Raw genomic sequence first — 19483 nt, 5'->3', positions numbered from 1 at the left:
TGCTTTAAGACTTGCTTTTTTGGGTGGGCAATATAGTGCCCTCCCACAAGACCGAGGGGGGCCCCACTCCCTACATTACACTAGGCACAGAGTCAGCTAAGGACAGCCTTGTTTATGGTATTTGTCATTGACTACTCTGCTCCCTTCGATATCTGCATCGGCTTTTAAATATATCGGTCCACCACTAGAAAGAGCAGCTTGGACAATCTGTTATAAACAACATCTTTTGTGTTTTAGAAAAGATAGTCAGTCATGAAGACATGAAGATAAGTTAATAATGATCCCTTTAAATCCCATGGTGCTTTTCAACCAAATGTAGCATAAATGTTCATTTCATTTATCTTATTGATGTATCACAGTGTTTGGTCACGGGTTTGAATCACATAAAATCAAAGTGCTTAAAAGTTCTGCAGTGGCAGTGCTGTGTCTTTTGTCTATGTGTGAGTTAAAAGCCCTGCATGTCTGTCTGTGCAGCTCTGTGAATCTGTTCGAGCCAGATTGTCCAGGCTGTTGCTTTTCATTACCTGTCTCTTGTCTCTGCCAGAGGCCATGTGGTCTGTGCGCGCGAGTGTGTGTGTGCGTTTGTCTTGTTGTGTCAGGTCTAGGTTAGAACGTGTCCACTCTGCCACGCCTGATTAGGGAATCGATCGGTGTGAAGTACACGTGTGTGTGTCCCAGTCATTCCCAGATGATCAGAAGCTTCCTGCATGTGCGAGATGAGGAGAATCATAACTTCTGGTTGCACTCTCTCCACTATCATCTCCTCCACCATCACTTTCCTCCTCTCCTTCCCCTTATCACCTCTCCTATTCCCTCCTCTCCCGAGTGAACGAGCAAGGTGTCTGGGAAAAGTGAGGTCAGGGCCCGTTGGGCTGTGAAATGCTCCTCATAACAGTTGACTCAAGCATGTGAGAGTCTCTTTGGGTGAAACTCGCCTCTCTCTGGATCTGCTCTCAAGTCGCCAAGATTCTGCCAGTTGTCCTGAGGTGTAATCGTTTTACACTCCCTCCAGGACTGGAAATGTGTTTAAGTTCGTCTCTTAGAGTCACATTCTCCATCCCCGCAGCCAGCGCTGTATGAAAAGTGTGTGAAATTAATTACACACTGATTTGTTTCTCTTGTTCTCTGCAGAGCATAACCAGAGGAGACAGTATTGATATTTCATTATGGTGTTAATAAAGGTCAGCCGCTATTGAGTTCTCATTAATAGAGCCGAACTGGGCAATATTAACGAGAAGACGCAGGTTTTAATGACTCTCAGTGTGTGTCCGCAGTACTCTTTGGTTCTTTAAGTGCTTTAAAACTGTGAGCTCTCCTCTGAGGAGTCCCTGACCTGCCTCTTAAATGCAGCTACCTGAGGGGAGAGGGAAATATGGATGGGTAGACAGAAAGATTCTGAAAGACCTGTCCAGTCAGTCAGTTAATTAACAAACGGTTTTTGAATGAAGATTCCCGCTAAGGAAACTGGTTTCAGACAGGCTTCCAGGCATCATAAGGTCACGTCCATTGAGCTAGAACAAATGCAAGTGAGCTTTATAACCAAATGAATATTTATTGACTACAATGCATATTTACCATTAGAAATGGAATCAGAAGTTGAAAAAAATAGACATTTATGAATTAGTTTACATCCACCAACAGCTGAATATCAGAGAATTGTCAGATATTAAAAAGGATACATGCTACTCTCAACCTTTTTATATATATATATATATATATATATATATATATATATATATATATATATAAATTCAACAAGGATACATTAAAGGGATAGTTCATCCCAAAATGAAAAATGACTTACCCTTATTACAAACCTATAAGACCTTTGTTTATCTTTGGAACACATATTAAGATATCAAATCCTAGAATCGGAGTAAGGACATTATTAAAATACTTGTTCAAATAAGGTTGAACAACTGATGTCACATGGACTATTTCCACAATGTCTATACTAGTCTGGGCCTGGGATCGTTTCAGTGCACAGCGACAATGCATTTTTGGTTAAACTATCCCTATAAATTGATTGAAAGTGGCAATAAAGACATTTAATATTGATAATATTATTTAACCATATTGGCATCAAACTATATTTAGTATTTTTTCTTGTGAAGACTACACACATGTATGAATTTGGCTTTATAAGGCAGCATAATTATGCTGCGTAAGTAGGCAGCTCTGAGCCAGAGAGGCATTTCTCATGTTTAGTTATGGTTAAATTGATATCCCATAGCCAGTCATCTGCTAAAACAAAAGGAAGCAAAGTAAAACCATCTCCAGCAAGCTCTTGCGAGGGTATTTGTTGCTTCACAGCAGCAGTCAGACATCTCCCTCCAAGACACCCGTCCCCAGACTGGTCTCAGTGGAAGGCTGACTTGTCCTTGACTCCCCCCACTTCCTGTCTGCAACAACAGAAGGCTTTCGGCCAACCGGATTAATACGGCTGGAGCTGAAAGAGGCAGAGGAGAGGCTTTGGCTCAGGCTCAGCTCTCTGTTTCCTCCCAGTGTGGACTAACTGGAGTTAGGTTCACCCGAGCATGGACAGGGGCACAGTTTCAGATCTGTACCCAAAGGAACATTGGCCATGCAACAACAAACACTTCGATGTGTGTGTGCGCGCATGTTTCTATCCATCTGTTGCCCTCGCAACCCCTGCTTTTCATCCGTGGTTACAAACAGGCTGGTTCATGTCAGTTGATGAAGAGTTGTTTTTGCGGACTGATTATCTGTGTGTGTATGAGTGTGGGTGTGTGTCTTTCCATAAATAGTGAGCGACAAAGTATCAAAGCAAAGCAATGCTCACTGTAGCCTCTTGTCCTAATTAACAGAAAAGCCTGCATGCAAGCAGACAGACAGACGTATCCGCAGACAAACACAAAGAGCCGCCATTTCCCAAATATACACAGTCTTAAAGTCTTTGTAAGACGGCTTTGTTCAGGCTTACATGCCAAACTTCTGGAACGCTCGGCTGTTCCATCACCAAAAAACGGATGAATAAAGTTTGTAGTCATACTTTAGGGAAAACACTTTTTGTACATGGCACTTGGGAGCAGTGTTGTTATTGTTAACAAAAGCTAAGACTATTCAAATTTGTTTTTGTTTGTCAAAAAATAAAGAAAAATATAATAATTTGAAACTATATAAATAATTTTCTTTTTTAAAATGACAAAAGTACAAAATTAAATCTGAAAATATAAACATAAAAGCTATTTGAAAATATTATTGAACACTGTAAAACTATATAAATAATTCTAAAATAACACTGATTTGGAGTATAGTATATATTTAGCTTTATTTCCAGGTCCATTAGCGAAACAAAGAAATAGAAAAAGTACAATACACTGTGTACACACAGTATATATTACACTATATTATATTATTTTGAAGTAACGTAATAATCAGTCAAAAACTATTTTCATTCTACCATATGTTTTCATTTCTGTAAAGTCATTCCCAAAAGTGAAATTAACTATTTATTTTTATGTCGGGAAAAATAAAGAGATAAAAGGGAATAATTTGTTCAAACATCATTAAATAGATTTTAGTTTTAATTCCAAAACTGTATAAAATCTGTGGAAAATCCTTATGGTAATTCCTGATTTATGTGTGATGTGTTGATTAAAATGGACATGTTCTGTGTTGTTTCAGAAAGTGTCTCAGTACACCATTATAGTCCAGGCCACCGATATGGAGGGCAGCCTGAACTTCGGCCTGTCCAACACCGCCACAGCCCTCATTAGCATCGCTGACATCAACGATAACCCTCCGGAGCTGGACTCAAAAACAGTGAGTACCCTATAATTCACAGAGAGCGTTTACCATATAGTGTGTTTTAATATATACGTAGACAACAGTTTAATATATCATAGGTGTGCTGCATGCAAAAAATCTCTCTGAAAAGGATCCAATTAAAAATTGATGATTGAAAATCAACTATATTTCATTCCACACTGAAAAGTTTATTTCAAAAAATATTGTTGTGTAGGTAAAAAAACGATCTAGATATTACCACACTTCCCTAGATGATTGATTACATGAATAATTGAAAGCATTTTTTTATTACAAGTTTTCTGAAATGTTATGTTTAAATCTGAGGTTGTATCTAATTAAATATGGACTAATTTACATATTTTTCAGAAAAGAAATCTGAGCACTGGATAGAGCCAGATTCAAAATTCTTATTTAATCATGTTGACAGATTTTACAGAGGGGATTTTGGAAATCTTCTAGGAATTTAATTTTGTTAAAAAAAAAAATAAAAAAAACATTTATAAACAAAACTGTCAAAATTGTCAAATTTGCTGCAGGCAAGTTCTGCTGAAGTTCTACACATAACACAGAAACAGTCTTTAAAGGTATGTATTAAAATTGATTCTACAGACACAAATATATAAAGGTCAATAAAATAAACATCCCACTAGTCTGAAACATTTATGAAAAGCCAAACAGCTTTTAACCCAAAAACTCAAAACTGACCAATGCTTTAGAAAAAGTTTTTCCCTGTAATGTCTTGCCCATAGGATTATTTTACCCAATACTTGTATTTGTATGCTTATAAGAATAAGCATACAAATACATCAAATTCTATATTAAATATTGTAAGCTGGATATTCATTTGTATAGCACTGATAGTTGCTGCTCATGTAGAGTGTTCCAGATCAGTATGTCAGAGCTGCCAGGACGGTTAGGATTAGGTTTTGGAGAAGAGCTCTGCTTGTTTGGACGCATTCGCTCCCCTCATTACCTCGATTTCAGAATTTGTACAGTGTCTTGATACTGCTTTAATTCACACAATACTGTCTGACAGCTGGAGGAACTACTGGAGCTGTGAAACAAAGAGAGATTCACTAAGAGCAATGAATTCTGGGAGGTGATGAGGGAAGAGATGGAATGAAATGGAGGGTGTAGGGAATGAGAGAGATGTGTGATCAGGTGCTCTTTCTCTCTTTCTCTCTCTCTCTCTCTCTCTCTCTCTCTCCTGTCCCAGTGCCAGTTCTGCCCCTCAGGTGACTGTAGTTTCTCTTCAGGCATCTGGCTTGAATCCCCTCTCATCCACTCCTTTTTTTCTCCTTTCACCTTCCGTACATCCTCCATCTCCTGTTTTCTTTATCTCTGTATCTCTACAGCTCTTTTCCCACATTTACCAGTGTTTGTTTCTGTCAGCCTTCATCTCTGTCTCTCCTTCCTTCTTCGCTTAGCCATTTATCTCCTTCCCTCGATCCTTCGCTCTGGCTTTCGTTATCTCTCTCTCTCCCCGTTTCCATTTATTTCCCGCTATCTGCCATCCCTCTTTTATCGCTCTCTCACAGCGCTCATCTCTGGTGCCCTTGCGTTCTCTCTCTCATTAAGTAATATCCCCGGGCCTCTGCCACACCGTCTGATGCTGAAGCATTCTGAATTATTTTGCACATTTTTTCTACCTGTAATATTTATTTGAAGGCCAAACGATAGTTAGTGAATCAGTATGACATCTATCATCTGGCATCAGAAGGTCTTGCTCTTCATTTTAATTGGTGTCATTTTATTCTCAAATGTTGTTTTTGAGGACCAGATGCTTGTGGACAGGTCTGACAGGGGTATAGACGCCCATAGTGGAAGCCTCGAGGGTTTACAGGGTGAAGGTCAAAGATTCTCCTTGGGGTCATGACCCAATGCTCCTGTATACTGTATTTCTGTCACTCCATTGAAAGTCCACGTAACCAAAACTTTTATTTATTTATTTTTTATTTTTTTTAGCATACTTGCATATTAAAAGCATACTTACACATACAATTCACTGCAGTTTTAAGCTGAAATAAACACTAGTCAAACACCAACAACATTTAATCCAGCTCAAAGACTTCAGTAAGTTTTTATGTCATATTTGCTTTTTTTTTTTGGTTAGGTTTGGAGAGAGTTTAGTGTAGGTGGTGCGTTATTAGTGCAACTTTTAGTGCAACTCACCATTTCATTTCCGAACTGCCATGATACATACATTAGCCAATGTGATAAAATATTGCCAGATTTATGTTAATATTTTCCAAATTGAACTGAATGCACTTTTAGCACCACTTACTGGACTTCACTTTGGATTTCAATTTGAAACTGTGGAAAATGAACGAGCTATGTAATATCAGTTTGCAGAAATGTTGCCATGTGCACATATTTCCAATGAGCCTGGGTTGGGGTTACTTTTTCACAGTGTGTGTGTGTGTGTGTGTGAACTTTCAATGAATGGATAAAAAGGATTAGACAATATTAAAAAATATCCTCAGGGTGAGTACTGTCAATGGTGACAATTTTTATTTTTGGGTGAACTATTCCTTTAAATGCAAGTAGAAGTTCAAAACTTGTTCGATTGACAGTTATTTTTAGAGGGAAAAGGATAATACTTAATATAAACTTTAAAGTTGTTTAATGAGTATTCACAGCGAACAGCTTCACATAGCTGCCGCAGCTGCTGTTTTCTTCAAAGGTGGAGAGAGATCACACAATCACAGATTTTTAAGTGTGCTGACAGCTCGGTTAATTGCAGATTTTAAATGGGGTCTATCATCACCTATGGTCCAGACTAAGATGGAGAGTTGGGATGTAGGGGCTTACCTCCGCTATGTAATACACACTAAGACTCTCTCATCTGTGCATTAGACACTTTCTCTGTCTGAATGAACAGTGAGGGCAAAACAGAACGAAATTGAAAGCAAGACTAAAATCAGACGAACTCATTGCTCATCCACCCACTTGATTACTCTTGATGCTTTCTGAAATTGTCAAGTTTCATACGTTTTTTTTTCCCCTTCATGCAGGCTTGAGCGCTCTGGTACACACGCCCTTGGGTCCATCGCAGCATCCATAATTATACAATGCAGCAGACGAACAACTCCATCGTTTGGGTTGTCTTGTCTTAGCTCAATGCATATGACAGGTCCTAACAGAGCAAGTTAACCCAGATGACACCAGCAATTAAGTCCCACACTCGGCACATGCTCTTGCTCCCAATAACAAACACTTGTGTCACATATCACCGAGCCGAGAGAAAATTACCCACAACTGGTTTATGGTGGGCTCACACGACCTGACACTTGCAAGAGGTTTGTTGATTCAGTCAGCGGTTTGTGAAAGACTTGCTGAATCAATTTTTTTAGAAATAGTAGGCCTACGTTAGGAAGAAAGAACGAGCAAAAATATCAAATACTTTGACGGTGGAGCACAGACAGCAAACTGACTTGTATGAAAGCGTATGAAATTCTTCACCATGTGCGTTGCTAGTTTAACGCAGACAAACATTCATTAAAATAAAGCTTTAAAGCTGAGATTGTGAATGTCGGAATCAACTTCTCATCGACGCTTTATAGCTATAGGCCGTGGAATTGGGCTTGCGCTTTTCCAGTTGCGTGCTTGTGACAAACGCAGACACACAGTGAAGCACATATGCACCATCTTTCGAGCAGAATTCATGAGTTATGTGCTAGAACTAATTTGTTTTGTTTTTCATCCATCCTCTCTCGCTCTCTCTTGCTCTCTCGTTCACCCACACAGACTGAGTCGAAGCAGGGTAGAAATGTTCTGTGATTATTTGCATTTGACAGAAGCATGAAGCAGTATACATCTTGCCGTAGGAGACCCTCAGAAACGTAAGCAAGCTAATTAAGCGAAATTGCTTGAGGGGGTGTAAACCTAGCAGATATATCGCTTCCAATTTGAAGACAGCCGTATGTTTTATTCATGCAAAAACCCGCATGAATATGGAAAGAGCCATTGCTTCTGGAGAGTAAAGCAAAATAGTACTGCATTTTAAGAAATAACTGATCACTCTGTTTTGAAGCACCTTGATGACTGTAATGGCAATTATAATGATGATGTTTAGAAGATTTAGAAGATGATGATGAACACAGTGGACCTGAGAGTTCATCAACCACAGGAAGTACAGTAGCATACCACAGGCTTTATCGTCAATGTGAGGCACTAATGTTTATATACTGCGATGGAATGGATCTGTTTTCTTTAGAATGCCATAAAATCACAACTCTGTAGTTGTGTTTTTCATCTTGACTCAGTGTAGGGATTTTTGTTTTGTCTCTATTTTTAGTTATATACTCTCTAAATCTCTCCCCGCAGATGCTAGTTCTGTTTGTTTATCGTTATTTTTTACAGAAGCCCAGGAATACATTTATAAGAATCGACATTTTTTATATTATTGTGATTAGGTATAATCATTCAACAAGTATCACAAATACATTAAATACTAAATACAACTAAATGTTGTACTTGTAGAAACATAATTTTCTGTAAAGTTGCTTTTAACGATTTGTATTGTAAAAAGCGCTATACAAACTTGAATTGAAATTAATTTAGGATCGGTTTACTGTAACTTTTTAAATCGAAAGAAAGTACAACTCAGCAAAATGTGCTTTAGGGCTTCTGTGATTATTTATTTAAGTAAAAATGGGAAAAATCTACAAAGAAACTTTGTTTTATATGGTTTAGTCTCTTCTTTCTTTTTCTTCTTCTTTTTTCTTTGAGACTGAGCTGTTTACAAAAATTCAAATGTAAACTCTTGACTGAAGTGAGATTTAAAAATAAATAAATATTGGGCAACATGCCCAACTCAGCCTGTCATTAAATATAAATAGTGCTACTAGTTATGAATATCTTTAGCTCTTCACTGACCTGCCTGACTTGAATGGAAATGTTCTGAATATTGATGAAAGACATAATTCCATTATTCCTCTAATTAATTCATTGCTGTCACAGATAATTTCTGTATTTAAGTACAATCAAACTAGCACATCTAATATGGTGCCTGTGAGATACTCACGTTTTTAATGAGTTATTTCTTTACATATATTTAAAGAGAATGTGGCTCAAATTTTGCCCTTGGTTTGTTTTAGAACCAAGGGAAAGGAAGTAAATGTAATTTTCTTTGTTTATCCTCTGAATTTCTTCCTACCTCCCCCCGCAATAATCTTCAAATCATAAACATGTATCTCTTTTCTTCCCTCTTCTTTTTGACAGCACACACACACACACACACACACACACAATTTCCAATATCTTATTGAACTAGCCGCCAGAGTAATTTTTTTTTCTTTTAATCAAACTGGAAGCAGTAACCTATAGAAAAAGCATACTCTGATTTTGCACAGATCAATCCGTCAATCATGTCTTCTACTGTCCTGTCGTCTACTGGTCTCTTGCACCCCGTCCTGGAAGGGACACAGCACATTTGTTTGATCTCAACAGAGTGTTTTTCTGCTTATCAGTAAATGCAGCTGTGTATCCCAGACAGCGTGCAGTCGGAGAGACGGAACTGCCCTGTGATGTTTTCATCACTACAGCCAGTAGATATTACTGTCTCTCTATCATTCTCTACTTTTGATGATTTCAACCAATAAACCATGAAAATAAACCACCATTTACTCTATTTTAAGTGTTTGGTGTATATGTGTAAGCATCTTTGCTAGTGTTGGGGAGTTGCTAAGTATATATATATATATATATATATATATATATATATATAATTATTTTTTTATTTTATTTTTTTTAATAAAAAAAAATATAAAAAAAAAATAATCACAACACTTAAGCTACTTTTTCCAAAGAGTAACATTTGTAATGAAACAAACTCAGGCATTAATCAAACCCACTCCTTTAACATGTTAGTTTAATTTAATTTGGATTATTCTGTTAAATGAACAGATCAAAAATTCATCGCTTTTGTCATGTCTTGTGGGCAGTGCACTATGGGCGTCCCGAATTCAAATCCCAACTCTAGGACCTTTTCTGATCCTGCCCCTTGTCTCTTACTTCCCATCAGTGCTGATCTGTCCTATCATAATAAAGGCAAAAAAAACCAAAAATAAATCTTAAAAAAATAAATATGCTTTTTACACCAATTTAGAAATTATAATATTTATTAGTGTCATTGGGTGTAAATTTATTGTTAATGTGGTAGAAAGTAAAAAAATAAAAATAAAGTTTGCTTGTTAGTGGATTGTAGTGAAGCTAACTTTTTAACTACCTGCTTTAAAGGGGTCATCAGATGCTACATGTAGTTTTTTTCAAGTTGTTTGAACATAAATGTGTGTTGGCAGTGTGTGTACACAACCACCCTATAATGATTGAAAAAAAAAATTATCTACTAAAATCTTTACCCCTTTCTGTGTGACAGTTTGACACAGTGTGACAGACAGTGATAGTTTGATTGACAGTAGTGTTTCAGCACAGACTGGACTGGCATCTTACCTTAGACCCGGCCAAAGTGAGCTGTCATCAGCCTGCCATTGTTTCACCACTGGAGTAGATGTACACAAGAATGACTCCTAAGTGATTGGGGTGTTCTGTTGTTGGATGTAATAATGTACATAGCAATCTTCATTTACTCGACATCTGAGCCACTGAAGACACAGTGGATTACGTTTGTTTCTGAAGGGAATGTGCCCCCCCCCCAATTTATACAAATGCATTTATGTTCACATGAATCATTAATGATCCAGCTTCTTCTACAGAAGTGTAAGAAGTGTAAGGTTTTTTAATGAATCTTTGCAAATATCCTTTCCTAATAATGTGCTAATTAGCAAGTTTCACTGTGAATGCGGCTAAAGTAAACAGTTCCTCAGAGAGTGGCTTGGAACAGAGGGGCGGGGTCAGCAGAGCTCATTAACATTTAAAGGAAAATGCTACAAAAAGGCTTGCTCTGATATCTGGTAGTGTAGCAACTATTTTTTCATGCATCTAACTAACTTTATGAATAGCTAATTAGTCTATTAAAAGTAGCAAATTACTTTTTCAAATATCTAAATATTTTAGAAATAGCTATTGTATAGTTATTGTATACACTTACGAAAATTAACTGGTTGTATTTAAAAAAAAATAAATAAAAAAAAAACAGTTAAACCATCATAACCACAAATGAACCATGGTTTTGCTGCACTAACTGGAGTTTAACAATGGTATTTGTAGTAAAACTCAATTTGCCAGAAAAAAAAAAAAAAAACCATGATTACTAAATTTTTACTATGAAAACCTTGGTTAATTTTCGTAAAGGTTGTTAGCATGTTAGCATTTTAGCCAGTTTTGGCATTGCTTTAAGAACACCTTGTTAGTCCTTATTAGTATAGCAGCTTTAGTACCTAGTTTAGTAATTATTTATGAATATTTAATTAGTTTGTGTTTGCTTGTTAGTAGCTGTTAGTGTTGCTAATTTTATTTTGCTAACTACTCTTAGTAGCTTGTAAGTGTACCTGACATTTAGAGTAGCAAGAAGCTTGACTGTATTGAAAATACTTTAAAATAATGAGTAGCTTTAATCTTAGGAATCTGCACTGAAAAGTAAATAGCCTCCACTGCAGCATAGGTCTCAACTGAGCATGTAGCAATGTCTATTTGGCTGTAGTCTCTGCTGCATGGTGATGCCATTACTGTAAACAGCATCTGGCGGACACACTTCATAACCCCTTTAAACAGCAGATTACTGAGCTGTAATGAGCTTGTGTTTGTGTGCTACAGCTTGCCGCATATTTGCACCTTGGGCTGTGGGTATAGCTAGTAGAGTGTGATATTCTTTCAAGAGCCATGTGTAACAAATGAGATCTGAAACTTACCCCTAACACTGTCTGTAATGCTAACTTGAACTATTGTGATACTCGGAAGCCATCCCACGGAGCTGATGAGACCAAGAACAAAGCCTTCAAGGAACTGTTTGGTAATAACCCATAAACCATTACCATTGTGTCTTAAACAGGACACTGAACTGTAGGTTCCTTCAAGGCAATTGTCCCTGTACTAGATTGACCCTAATTATTCCCAAGTATTTGGTGTCCTAATATGTATGAATTCCGTTGCAGACTTTATTTATTGATTTATGTATTTATTGATTTATTTTTGTTTATTTTTGCAGTTAACTTTCGAATAAGTTGGTCCAATTTTGTAGTTAGTGTTTTGAATTTAAAATGTTTGTTTTAAAATAATTTTAGCGTCTCATTTTATTTGTCTTCCTTTGCTCTTAGTTCTTAGGAGAGGTCCCAGAGAATGCTGTGGGTGTGGTGGTGGCCAATTTGACAGTCAGAGACAAGGACCAGCCTCATACACCAAATTGGAACGCCGTCTATAGGATTACAGGAGGAGATGCGATGGGCCATTTCGCTATACGCACTGACGAGGTCACCAATGACGGCAAGGTCATAGTGGTTAAGGTAGGTGTATCCAGTTGGGTACATTGTCAAACATTATTCGTGGTTCTCAGATTGCTGATCTTTTGATTTTTAACTCTAAATAATCAGACATTCAACACTCTCATCCACTGTACAATATAGAAAGGCATCATTTCCACTTAGAAATTAGTGAGAAATCTAAAAACCTTTCCTCAGCATTTCTCAATACTATTCATATTAAAACCTTTTAAATAATAATAATAATAATAATAATAATAATACTTTCAATTGCTAAAACAATGATAATGCAAGAAGCAGGATATTGCAACCCAACACAAGTAAATGGTTCACAGATTACTGAAAAACTATATAAAATCTATGATGTGTAATCTATTCTCTTTCCCCCCAGTTTTGTAGCCTTTAAGTTTTTGGCCATTTGCATGGTGTGTGTGAGAGAGCGTGATAGAAGCCATCGGCAAAAATGTATTTCAGTCTTTTTGGAAGTGTTACACAGCTTTCATGGTCACATGTGGTTCGGCACACCACATTTCTAACCACAGAACAGCTGATCCTCTCACACTCATCTCCTTGTCAGCTCCTTCTAACCTTTACTCTAGGGTTCACTTCATCTCCAAACTCAAACTGAAGTCACTTTCTGTTCGTCTTCTAACACTTTCTGGAGTCTCATTCAACCTGATAGTGAAGAGTTAATGTCTTATTGAAATGGGTTTTGCTGTTTCATTGAATGGTTTCATTGAATAAAAAAGGCCTCTTGCTCATGTTACCAGATCTAAAATCTCCTTCCTGTTAACAGAGCACAATCAAGTTGTTTAAAATCTGAAAGAACTTGTGTGTTTGTGTGCATACATGTAGCCGGTCGACTATGAGAGGAATGACGCCTTCACGCTGATGGTGGTGGTGTCGAACCAAGCTCACCTAGCCAGCGGGATCCCCTCCTCGCCGTCCTCCTCTGCTGCTGTTTCTATCAAAGTACTGGATGTCAACGAGGCCCCCGTCTTTCCTTCCAACCCTAAAGTCATCCGTTTTGAAGAGGGGGTGCCTGCTGACACCACCCTCGCTACTTTTGCTGCACTGGATCCAGACCGCTTCATCCAGCAGACTATCAGGTAGAGAGGAATGACAGCAGAGGCTTTAGTTGTAAGCGTGGGATGTCAATCTTTCTGAGTGACCGTAAATGTCAATCATTTCTGTTCTTACTCACTCAAACACATGCATAGGTTAGTGACAAAGTGTGTCTACAATGCCAAAATAAAAATAAAAGTTTACTCCAAAGATGAAAGGTTATTATTAATATTCACTTAATTGTAATTTTTTTATTCATTTTTATTTATATTTATACCTTTTTCAGTCAAAAAGTCTGATTAAACTCAATGTCAACTGATGTAACCAATGTCATGCTTTTTTTTACACACTAAATGCACCTGAGCGTAGGCTATATATCCCAATTATTCTTAAAAAAAACAAATATATATATATATTTATTTTATTTTTTTGTAAAAATGTATTTTTGTTTTATTTATGTCTCATAGCAACAATACTGTTAATTAAATGCTTTTAAATAGTTTCGGTCCGGAGTCTTATTGAATGATGGACTGAGGCAGCAATTGCTATTGTTAATTTACATAAAGCGCTCATTTAGCTGAGTGACACACATGAATAGAAAATCAAGATGTCTGCCACATAAAGTCTAGTTTATTCTACCCACTCCTCTCGCTTTTTTATTTTCAGCTGAATCATTCTTGAGTTTTAAAATTCCCATAAATCCATGAGGGCTTTATTTGACTAGTGAGTTTAAGAGCCATTTTTATAGAAACCAGGCTTAAAACAAATCCATCACTCCCGAGTACAGGTCAACTTCTGACTTTGTAAGCGAGCGTCAGAAGTACATGCAATTTCCATACATATAAGTGCTTAATTTTCAAGTTGTTGTATGTCAAGTGATGTAGCACGTATCGTTCGCACCATTAGCACCCCAGGAGCAGCTAAATGCGTTTAATTGACTCTCTCCTGTTCTAGTCCCTTGGTTGTGCCTGGGTTGCCAAGCAACAGGGTGAAAGGTTGTCGAGTAATGAGCCGAACCGTTCTCCACACTGCTGCTTCTATTGTGTCTCTCCCTCTCTCTCTATCAGTCGTTCATGCTTGATCTCTCTTGATTTCTTTTTTTCATGACTCAGAAGTGTGCGGGCAACATGCCAGCTTGAAGTATCGATCCAAAGTTTGCCTCCCTGCACCTTCACACACACACACACACTTGGGGACCTTCACTAGACTTGCTCCATAGATCACTGTGTGCGAAGAACGGTTCGATCAATACGGTCCACACTGTGGCGCTCTCGCTCTCTGAATCTATCAATGTTATAGGCTCAAATAAGTCACAGGAAAGTGCTTAGCAAACAAAAACTCTGACGGACAAACAAAAAGATGCAGTGTGAGCTTGATTATTAGCAATACCAAAATCATTTGCGCTAATAATTGAGCACCAGTACGAATCGATACAGTGGCATTCTTACCCACCTTTGAGACCTGGTCTGACAGATGAATAGGCTGTAACTGTTTTTAACGTCAGTGTTTTGGATTAATAGCAGGGAAGCCTGATATATTACCCAATAATATATAGAAGAAAGATTATGTGTCAAATCTGTGATTTGATTGAGTGTAAATGTTTCCACATTTCTCTATGCAGATCCATTGATCAGAACAGAGCCCGTGCTGTGACTGAATGAGGGACATATCTTAATAATCCACATTATATCCTCATAACAGACTAAATATGATTTTAACGCCATTTAAATGGATTGATGATCTCAAAGTGCTACATTATTACCCTCAGCCATACTGTTACAGGATAAATTATGATTGAATGTTGAGCTCTACGGCCGCATCTTGCGGATGCTTATGGATTTTTATCCAGAGTAATCTGATGAACAAATGCTTTTGGCCTTCAGGTACTCCAAACTGTCAGATCCAGCCAACTGGCTGAAAATCAACAGGACCAATGGAAGGATTACCACCACAGCAGTGCTGGACCGCGAATCGCCTTATATGAAGAAAAACGTGTATGAAGCGACCTTTTTGGCCGTGGACACTGGTAAGAATGGAGGCGGGGGGGGGTTGGAAAGTTTGAACAAAATCAACACTTTGAGTGTTGATGCTGTGAATGGGGGAAAATGGATTTAAACGATTGGGTAGGTCTGTTTGGAGAGAAGTTGGTTTGCTTGAACATAATTTGTCCCACAGAGCCGAAAAGCTGTTCACAGCCTATCGATTCATAACCTATCAGCACTGGGGCGCTTTTTAAAATCTGATTGGATTTCATTCTTGTGCCCTATTCAACCAAGAAGGTGTTCCAACAAAGCTGCTGTCCAATCGCAGTGGATTTGCCTGCCCATTCTTACACAAACTTTCCTAAACGGACAGACTAATTGTTTAAAACCATCAAAAAACAGTTGGTATGAATAGGACAAATTCTTAACCCATATTTAATGTAGTCTAGGATGTGTTGTTTTAACTCACTTAGTTTTGCTCATGGTTTTTGAGTGAGGGACTGATAAATTTGTGAATTGTTTTTCTTTGTGCTTATTTACAGGAACTGTTCAACAAACCAGTTCATTAAAATAAATGGGAGCATCGACTGCTACATATGAGAAAGTGGATAGTTGAACGAACTGATTTACTTGAATCAGATTTTCAAAAGATGCGTCTGAGGAAGAATCATTTAGGGCAAACTGATTTATTAAGATGACTCAGACTTTCCAATGCTACATATGAAAAATAAGGTTGTTAAGGACAAACCAGTTTTCTGAAATAAATCAAACTATCAGATGTTCTAAATGAACCAATTCCAATTGAAACTGACTTTAAATTATCTAAATGAAACCATTATTAATGATTTAGGCAGGCGTGTTTGATTATATTTTTGAATATCAGAAAGGAGATGTAAATAACAGTTTATTTGCCTGTTCTTTTTTCGTCCAACTCTTTAAAATGTAGAAGCTGAAATTGCTTAACCTAGGGTATTGCTTCAAAAGCTCTGAAAACTTCAGGGGAGGTTGGTATGATTAGGAAATTGATCGGTCCATCTCCCTGTCTTGGTGTGTTTTTCCCAGAAGTTTTCAAAGGTGTCTATAGTGGCAGGCCTTGTCAGGACAAAGCCTTTGGGGACTGGCGTTTTGTCTAGCAGTTGATACAGGTGTCCAGGGTTGACAGGTTGTATTATCAGACCTTCTAATAACAGAATTTGACAGAATCAGTCTTTATAATATCTAGCCTGTTAGCTTTGGGAATGATACCGTGCCATGTTTTCCACAAATGTCCCTCGTCTGTGATGGCAGATTGTGTTTTGAGAGCGTGTAGGTATATATCTGACCTCTGTTGTTGTCTTTGATTCACTCACAGCCGCAGGGAGCAGATATGTCTGTTTCTTCAGGCAAAGTTATTACACATATCTGTCCTCTGAGAGAGCCCAGCTCTATTAAAGGGAAAACAGCTGTGTGAAATATTTATGTGCAGTTATCCTTTCTTATATCTGACACAATAGAGAGTTTTCAGTACAAATATATAAACTTTACGACCCTTACCCCTGACTGTCGTTATCCTTTTTCCGTCTCTTAGGTTCCCCTCCTGCCACAGGAACTGGTACTGTCCAGATTTATTTGATAGATGTGAATGACAACGTGCCTGTCTTAGTTCCTCAAGAGGCTCTGGTCTGCGAGCGGTCACGACACGGATATCCAGTCAACATCACAGCCTCCGATTTAGATTCAGAGCCCAACGCTGGCCCGTATGTCTTTGAGCTGCCCTCTTACCCCTCTTCTGCCCGTCGTAACTGGACCATTTCACGCCTGAATGGTTAGATCTTACATATTACAAATTCAAAGTATTCAAGGATTTTAGCATTTCAACAGGTCTTTGTAAATTCAGTTATTGTGTTTCCTTCAGGATAGTACATCTGACATTATTAATAGTGAATAGAAAAAAGACTTGCTGTTAATATGTAAATAAAGTTTCCAAAAATATCCACGTTTTTAATTATTCTCTTGTTAAAAATGATTCTCCTAATTAATCTCTTTCTAGGTAATTATGCCCAGTTGAAACTCCGGATCCCGTACCTGGAGGCAGGCATGTACAGAGTTCCCATTTTAGTTTCCGACTCGGGAAACCCTCCCCTGTCCAACACCTCTGTCTTGAAGGTGAAGGTGTGTCCCTGTGATGAAAACGGAGACTGTACTGTGCTCGGGGCAGTGACTGTGGCCGGGCTGGGAACCGGAGCCATCATCACCATCCTCATCTGTATCATTATACTGCTCAGTAAGTGATGGATGGATTAGTGTGCAGATTGATGGTTTGATTTATAAATGAATAAATGATTAAATCAGAGAATGCAACAAAATCAAACCTCCGCAGCATCAGTAAATTGTGATTAATAACCTTTCAACATGTCACTTAATATTTGATTATCCATTCTCAGTCAACATTTTCTCAGCTTTATGAACCTCCTAACAAAGTCTCCTTAGAAATAAGTACAAGACTATTCCCATTCAGTGCATGTGCCATCTAAAAATGTAAATGTGACTTCCAAAAACTAGCATATATGAAATATTATGAAAAAAATATTATATTATATTATATTATATTATATTATATTATATTATATTATATTGAAGTAAATACATTTATAATGTTACAAATAATTTATATTTCAAATAAATGCTGTTCTTTTGAATTTTGTATTCACTAAACAATCCTGAAAAACATTTTTACAGTTTCCACAAAAATATCAAGCAGTGCAAACTCATCTATGTCATCGCAAGAATAAATGATATTTAAGACTAAATATTCAATTGTTAATTCTAAACAAATTAATGCAGCTTTAGAACAGTGTACTTTATCAGTAGGCTTACACATCTAAACTTAAACTATATAAAAGTGCATCAGAAAGTGTTTTGTTTTCTTAGATCTTGCCTATGGCTCTAAATACGTCTGGACCACCACTGGTGCCCTGTCAAAATTAGAAGATAGGTGCATGACGCCCCTGTATGTTTGTTTTTTAGGTATGGTTCTGTTCTTTGTGGTGTGGGTGAAGCGAAGGGAGAAGGAGCGTCAGACGAAGCCCTTATTGATCGACCCTGAGGATGACGTCAGAGATAATATCCTGAAGTATGATGAAGAGGGAGGAGGAGAGGAAGATCAGGTCAGTGTCACACACATCATGCTGTTATTGATTTTCGAGTCAAGGCTGTTTGGAAATTTTCAATAGTTTGCTGCTTTTATGTCAGTTGCAAGAGCGTTTCTGACCTTGTTTCAGACGTGACCTGGTATATTTTTATTTCTGTTGCAGGACTATGATCTGAGTCAGCTGCAGCAGCCTGAGTCTCTAGATCACATCATGAGCAAGCCTGCAGGTGTGCGGAGAGTGGACGAGAGACCCGTTATCCTAGAATCTCAGTACCCTGTCCGGCCCACGGTGCCACACCCAGGGGACATCGGGGAGTTCATCATTGACGTATGCTCCCTCTGTTTCTTATCATGAAGATAATCTAGTTAGACCTCGAGTTTAGTTAATGCCTGCAGAGGGGCACAGGAAGGAAATACAGTTAATTTGAAAGCAAGATTGGAAAGCCATACTTAAGAGGTCATAACAATTTTCTTTCCTGATGTCTACTTACAATCATAATTTATTTAGGTAGAAATCATTCAGAAATAGTTTTTCATCGACAAACTGAGAAAGAAAAGGAGTTCTAAATCATTTATGTAAAAAATAACTTAAGAAGAAAATGTATTATGTTCTAACAAAATGTGACAACACTTTATTTAAATGTACAATGCATGACAAAAGTCTGTTTAATGCATTAATTATAACAAGATATAATGAAATACAATGCACATTATGAATTATTATAATGGATTATACCCTTTAGTAACCCTTAATAATGCAATATACATAAAGGCTTTAAGTAAAGTCTTACTGAAAATTCTATGCTGAAAAGTGCTGAACAAAGTTTGACGTATTAAAATAATCGACAATCTTGTTAGAAGTAAACTTTCCCAACCTTGCACTGCTTTAAGAAATGGAGAGTAGCAAGTGCTTCATACAAGCATAAACAGCATAATTTATAGTATTTATTAATTTAATTATTTAGCTTTTTCTGTAATATTTTCGTTTCCATTTTAATTTGTTCTGTATTTTTTTTGTGTGCTTCTGTTGTTTTTATCACTTTAATTTTTTCAATATTTCAGTTTAAATACATTTATTTTTTATTTCAGTTTTAGTTTTAGTCATGTAGTTTAGTTATTTTAGTCCTTTCAATTAGTTGCAGAGAAATTTGATTTAA

General features: G+C 37.3%; 1 protein-coding gene across 1 annotated transcript in view; it reads left to right on the top strand.

The window, feature by feature from the left end:
* Window positions 1–19483, top strand: part of LOC127967721 (cadherin-4-like) — a 188889-nt gene that overhangs the window by 166593 nt on the left and 2813 nt on the right. Inside the window, exons 9-16 of the mRNA XM_052568361.1 lie at window positions 3649–3786; window positions 11988–12173; window positions 13005–13258; window positions 15098–15240; window positions 16764–17000; window positions 17226–17459; window positions 18203–18342; window positions 18490–18654. Of these exons, the coding sequence (XP_052424321.1) occupies window positions 3649–3786; window positions 11988–12173; window positions 13005–13258; window positions 15098–15240; window positions 16764–17000; window positions 17226–17459; window positions 18203–18342; window positions 18490–18654 (1497 nt within the window). The remainder of the gene's footprint in view (window positions 1–3648; window positions 3787–11987; window positions 12174–13004; window positions 13259–15097; window positions 15241–16763; window positions 17001–17225; window positions 17460–18202; window positions 18343–18489; window positions 18655–19483) is intronic.

The sequence above is a fragment of the Carassius gibelio genome, chromosome B11, assembly GCF_023724105.1.
Source record: "Carassius gibelio isolate Cgi1373 ecotype wild population from Czech Republic chromosome B11, carGib1.2-hapl.c, whole genome shotgun sequence".
NCBI lineage: Eukaryota > Metazoa > Chordata > Actinopteri > Cypriniformes > Cyprinidae > Carassius > Carassius gibelio.
This window is presented reverse-complemented; position numbering and strand designations above follow the sequence as displayed.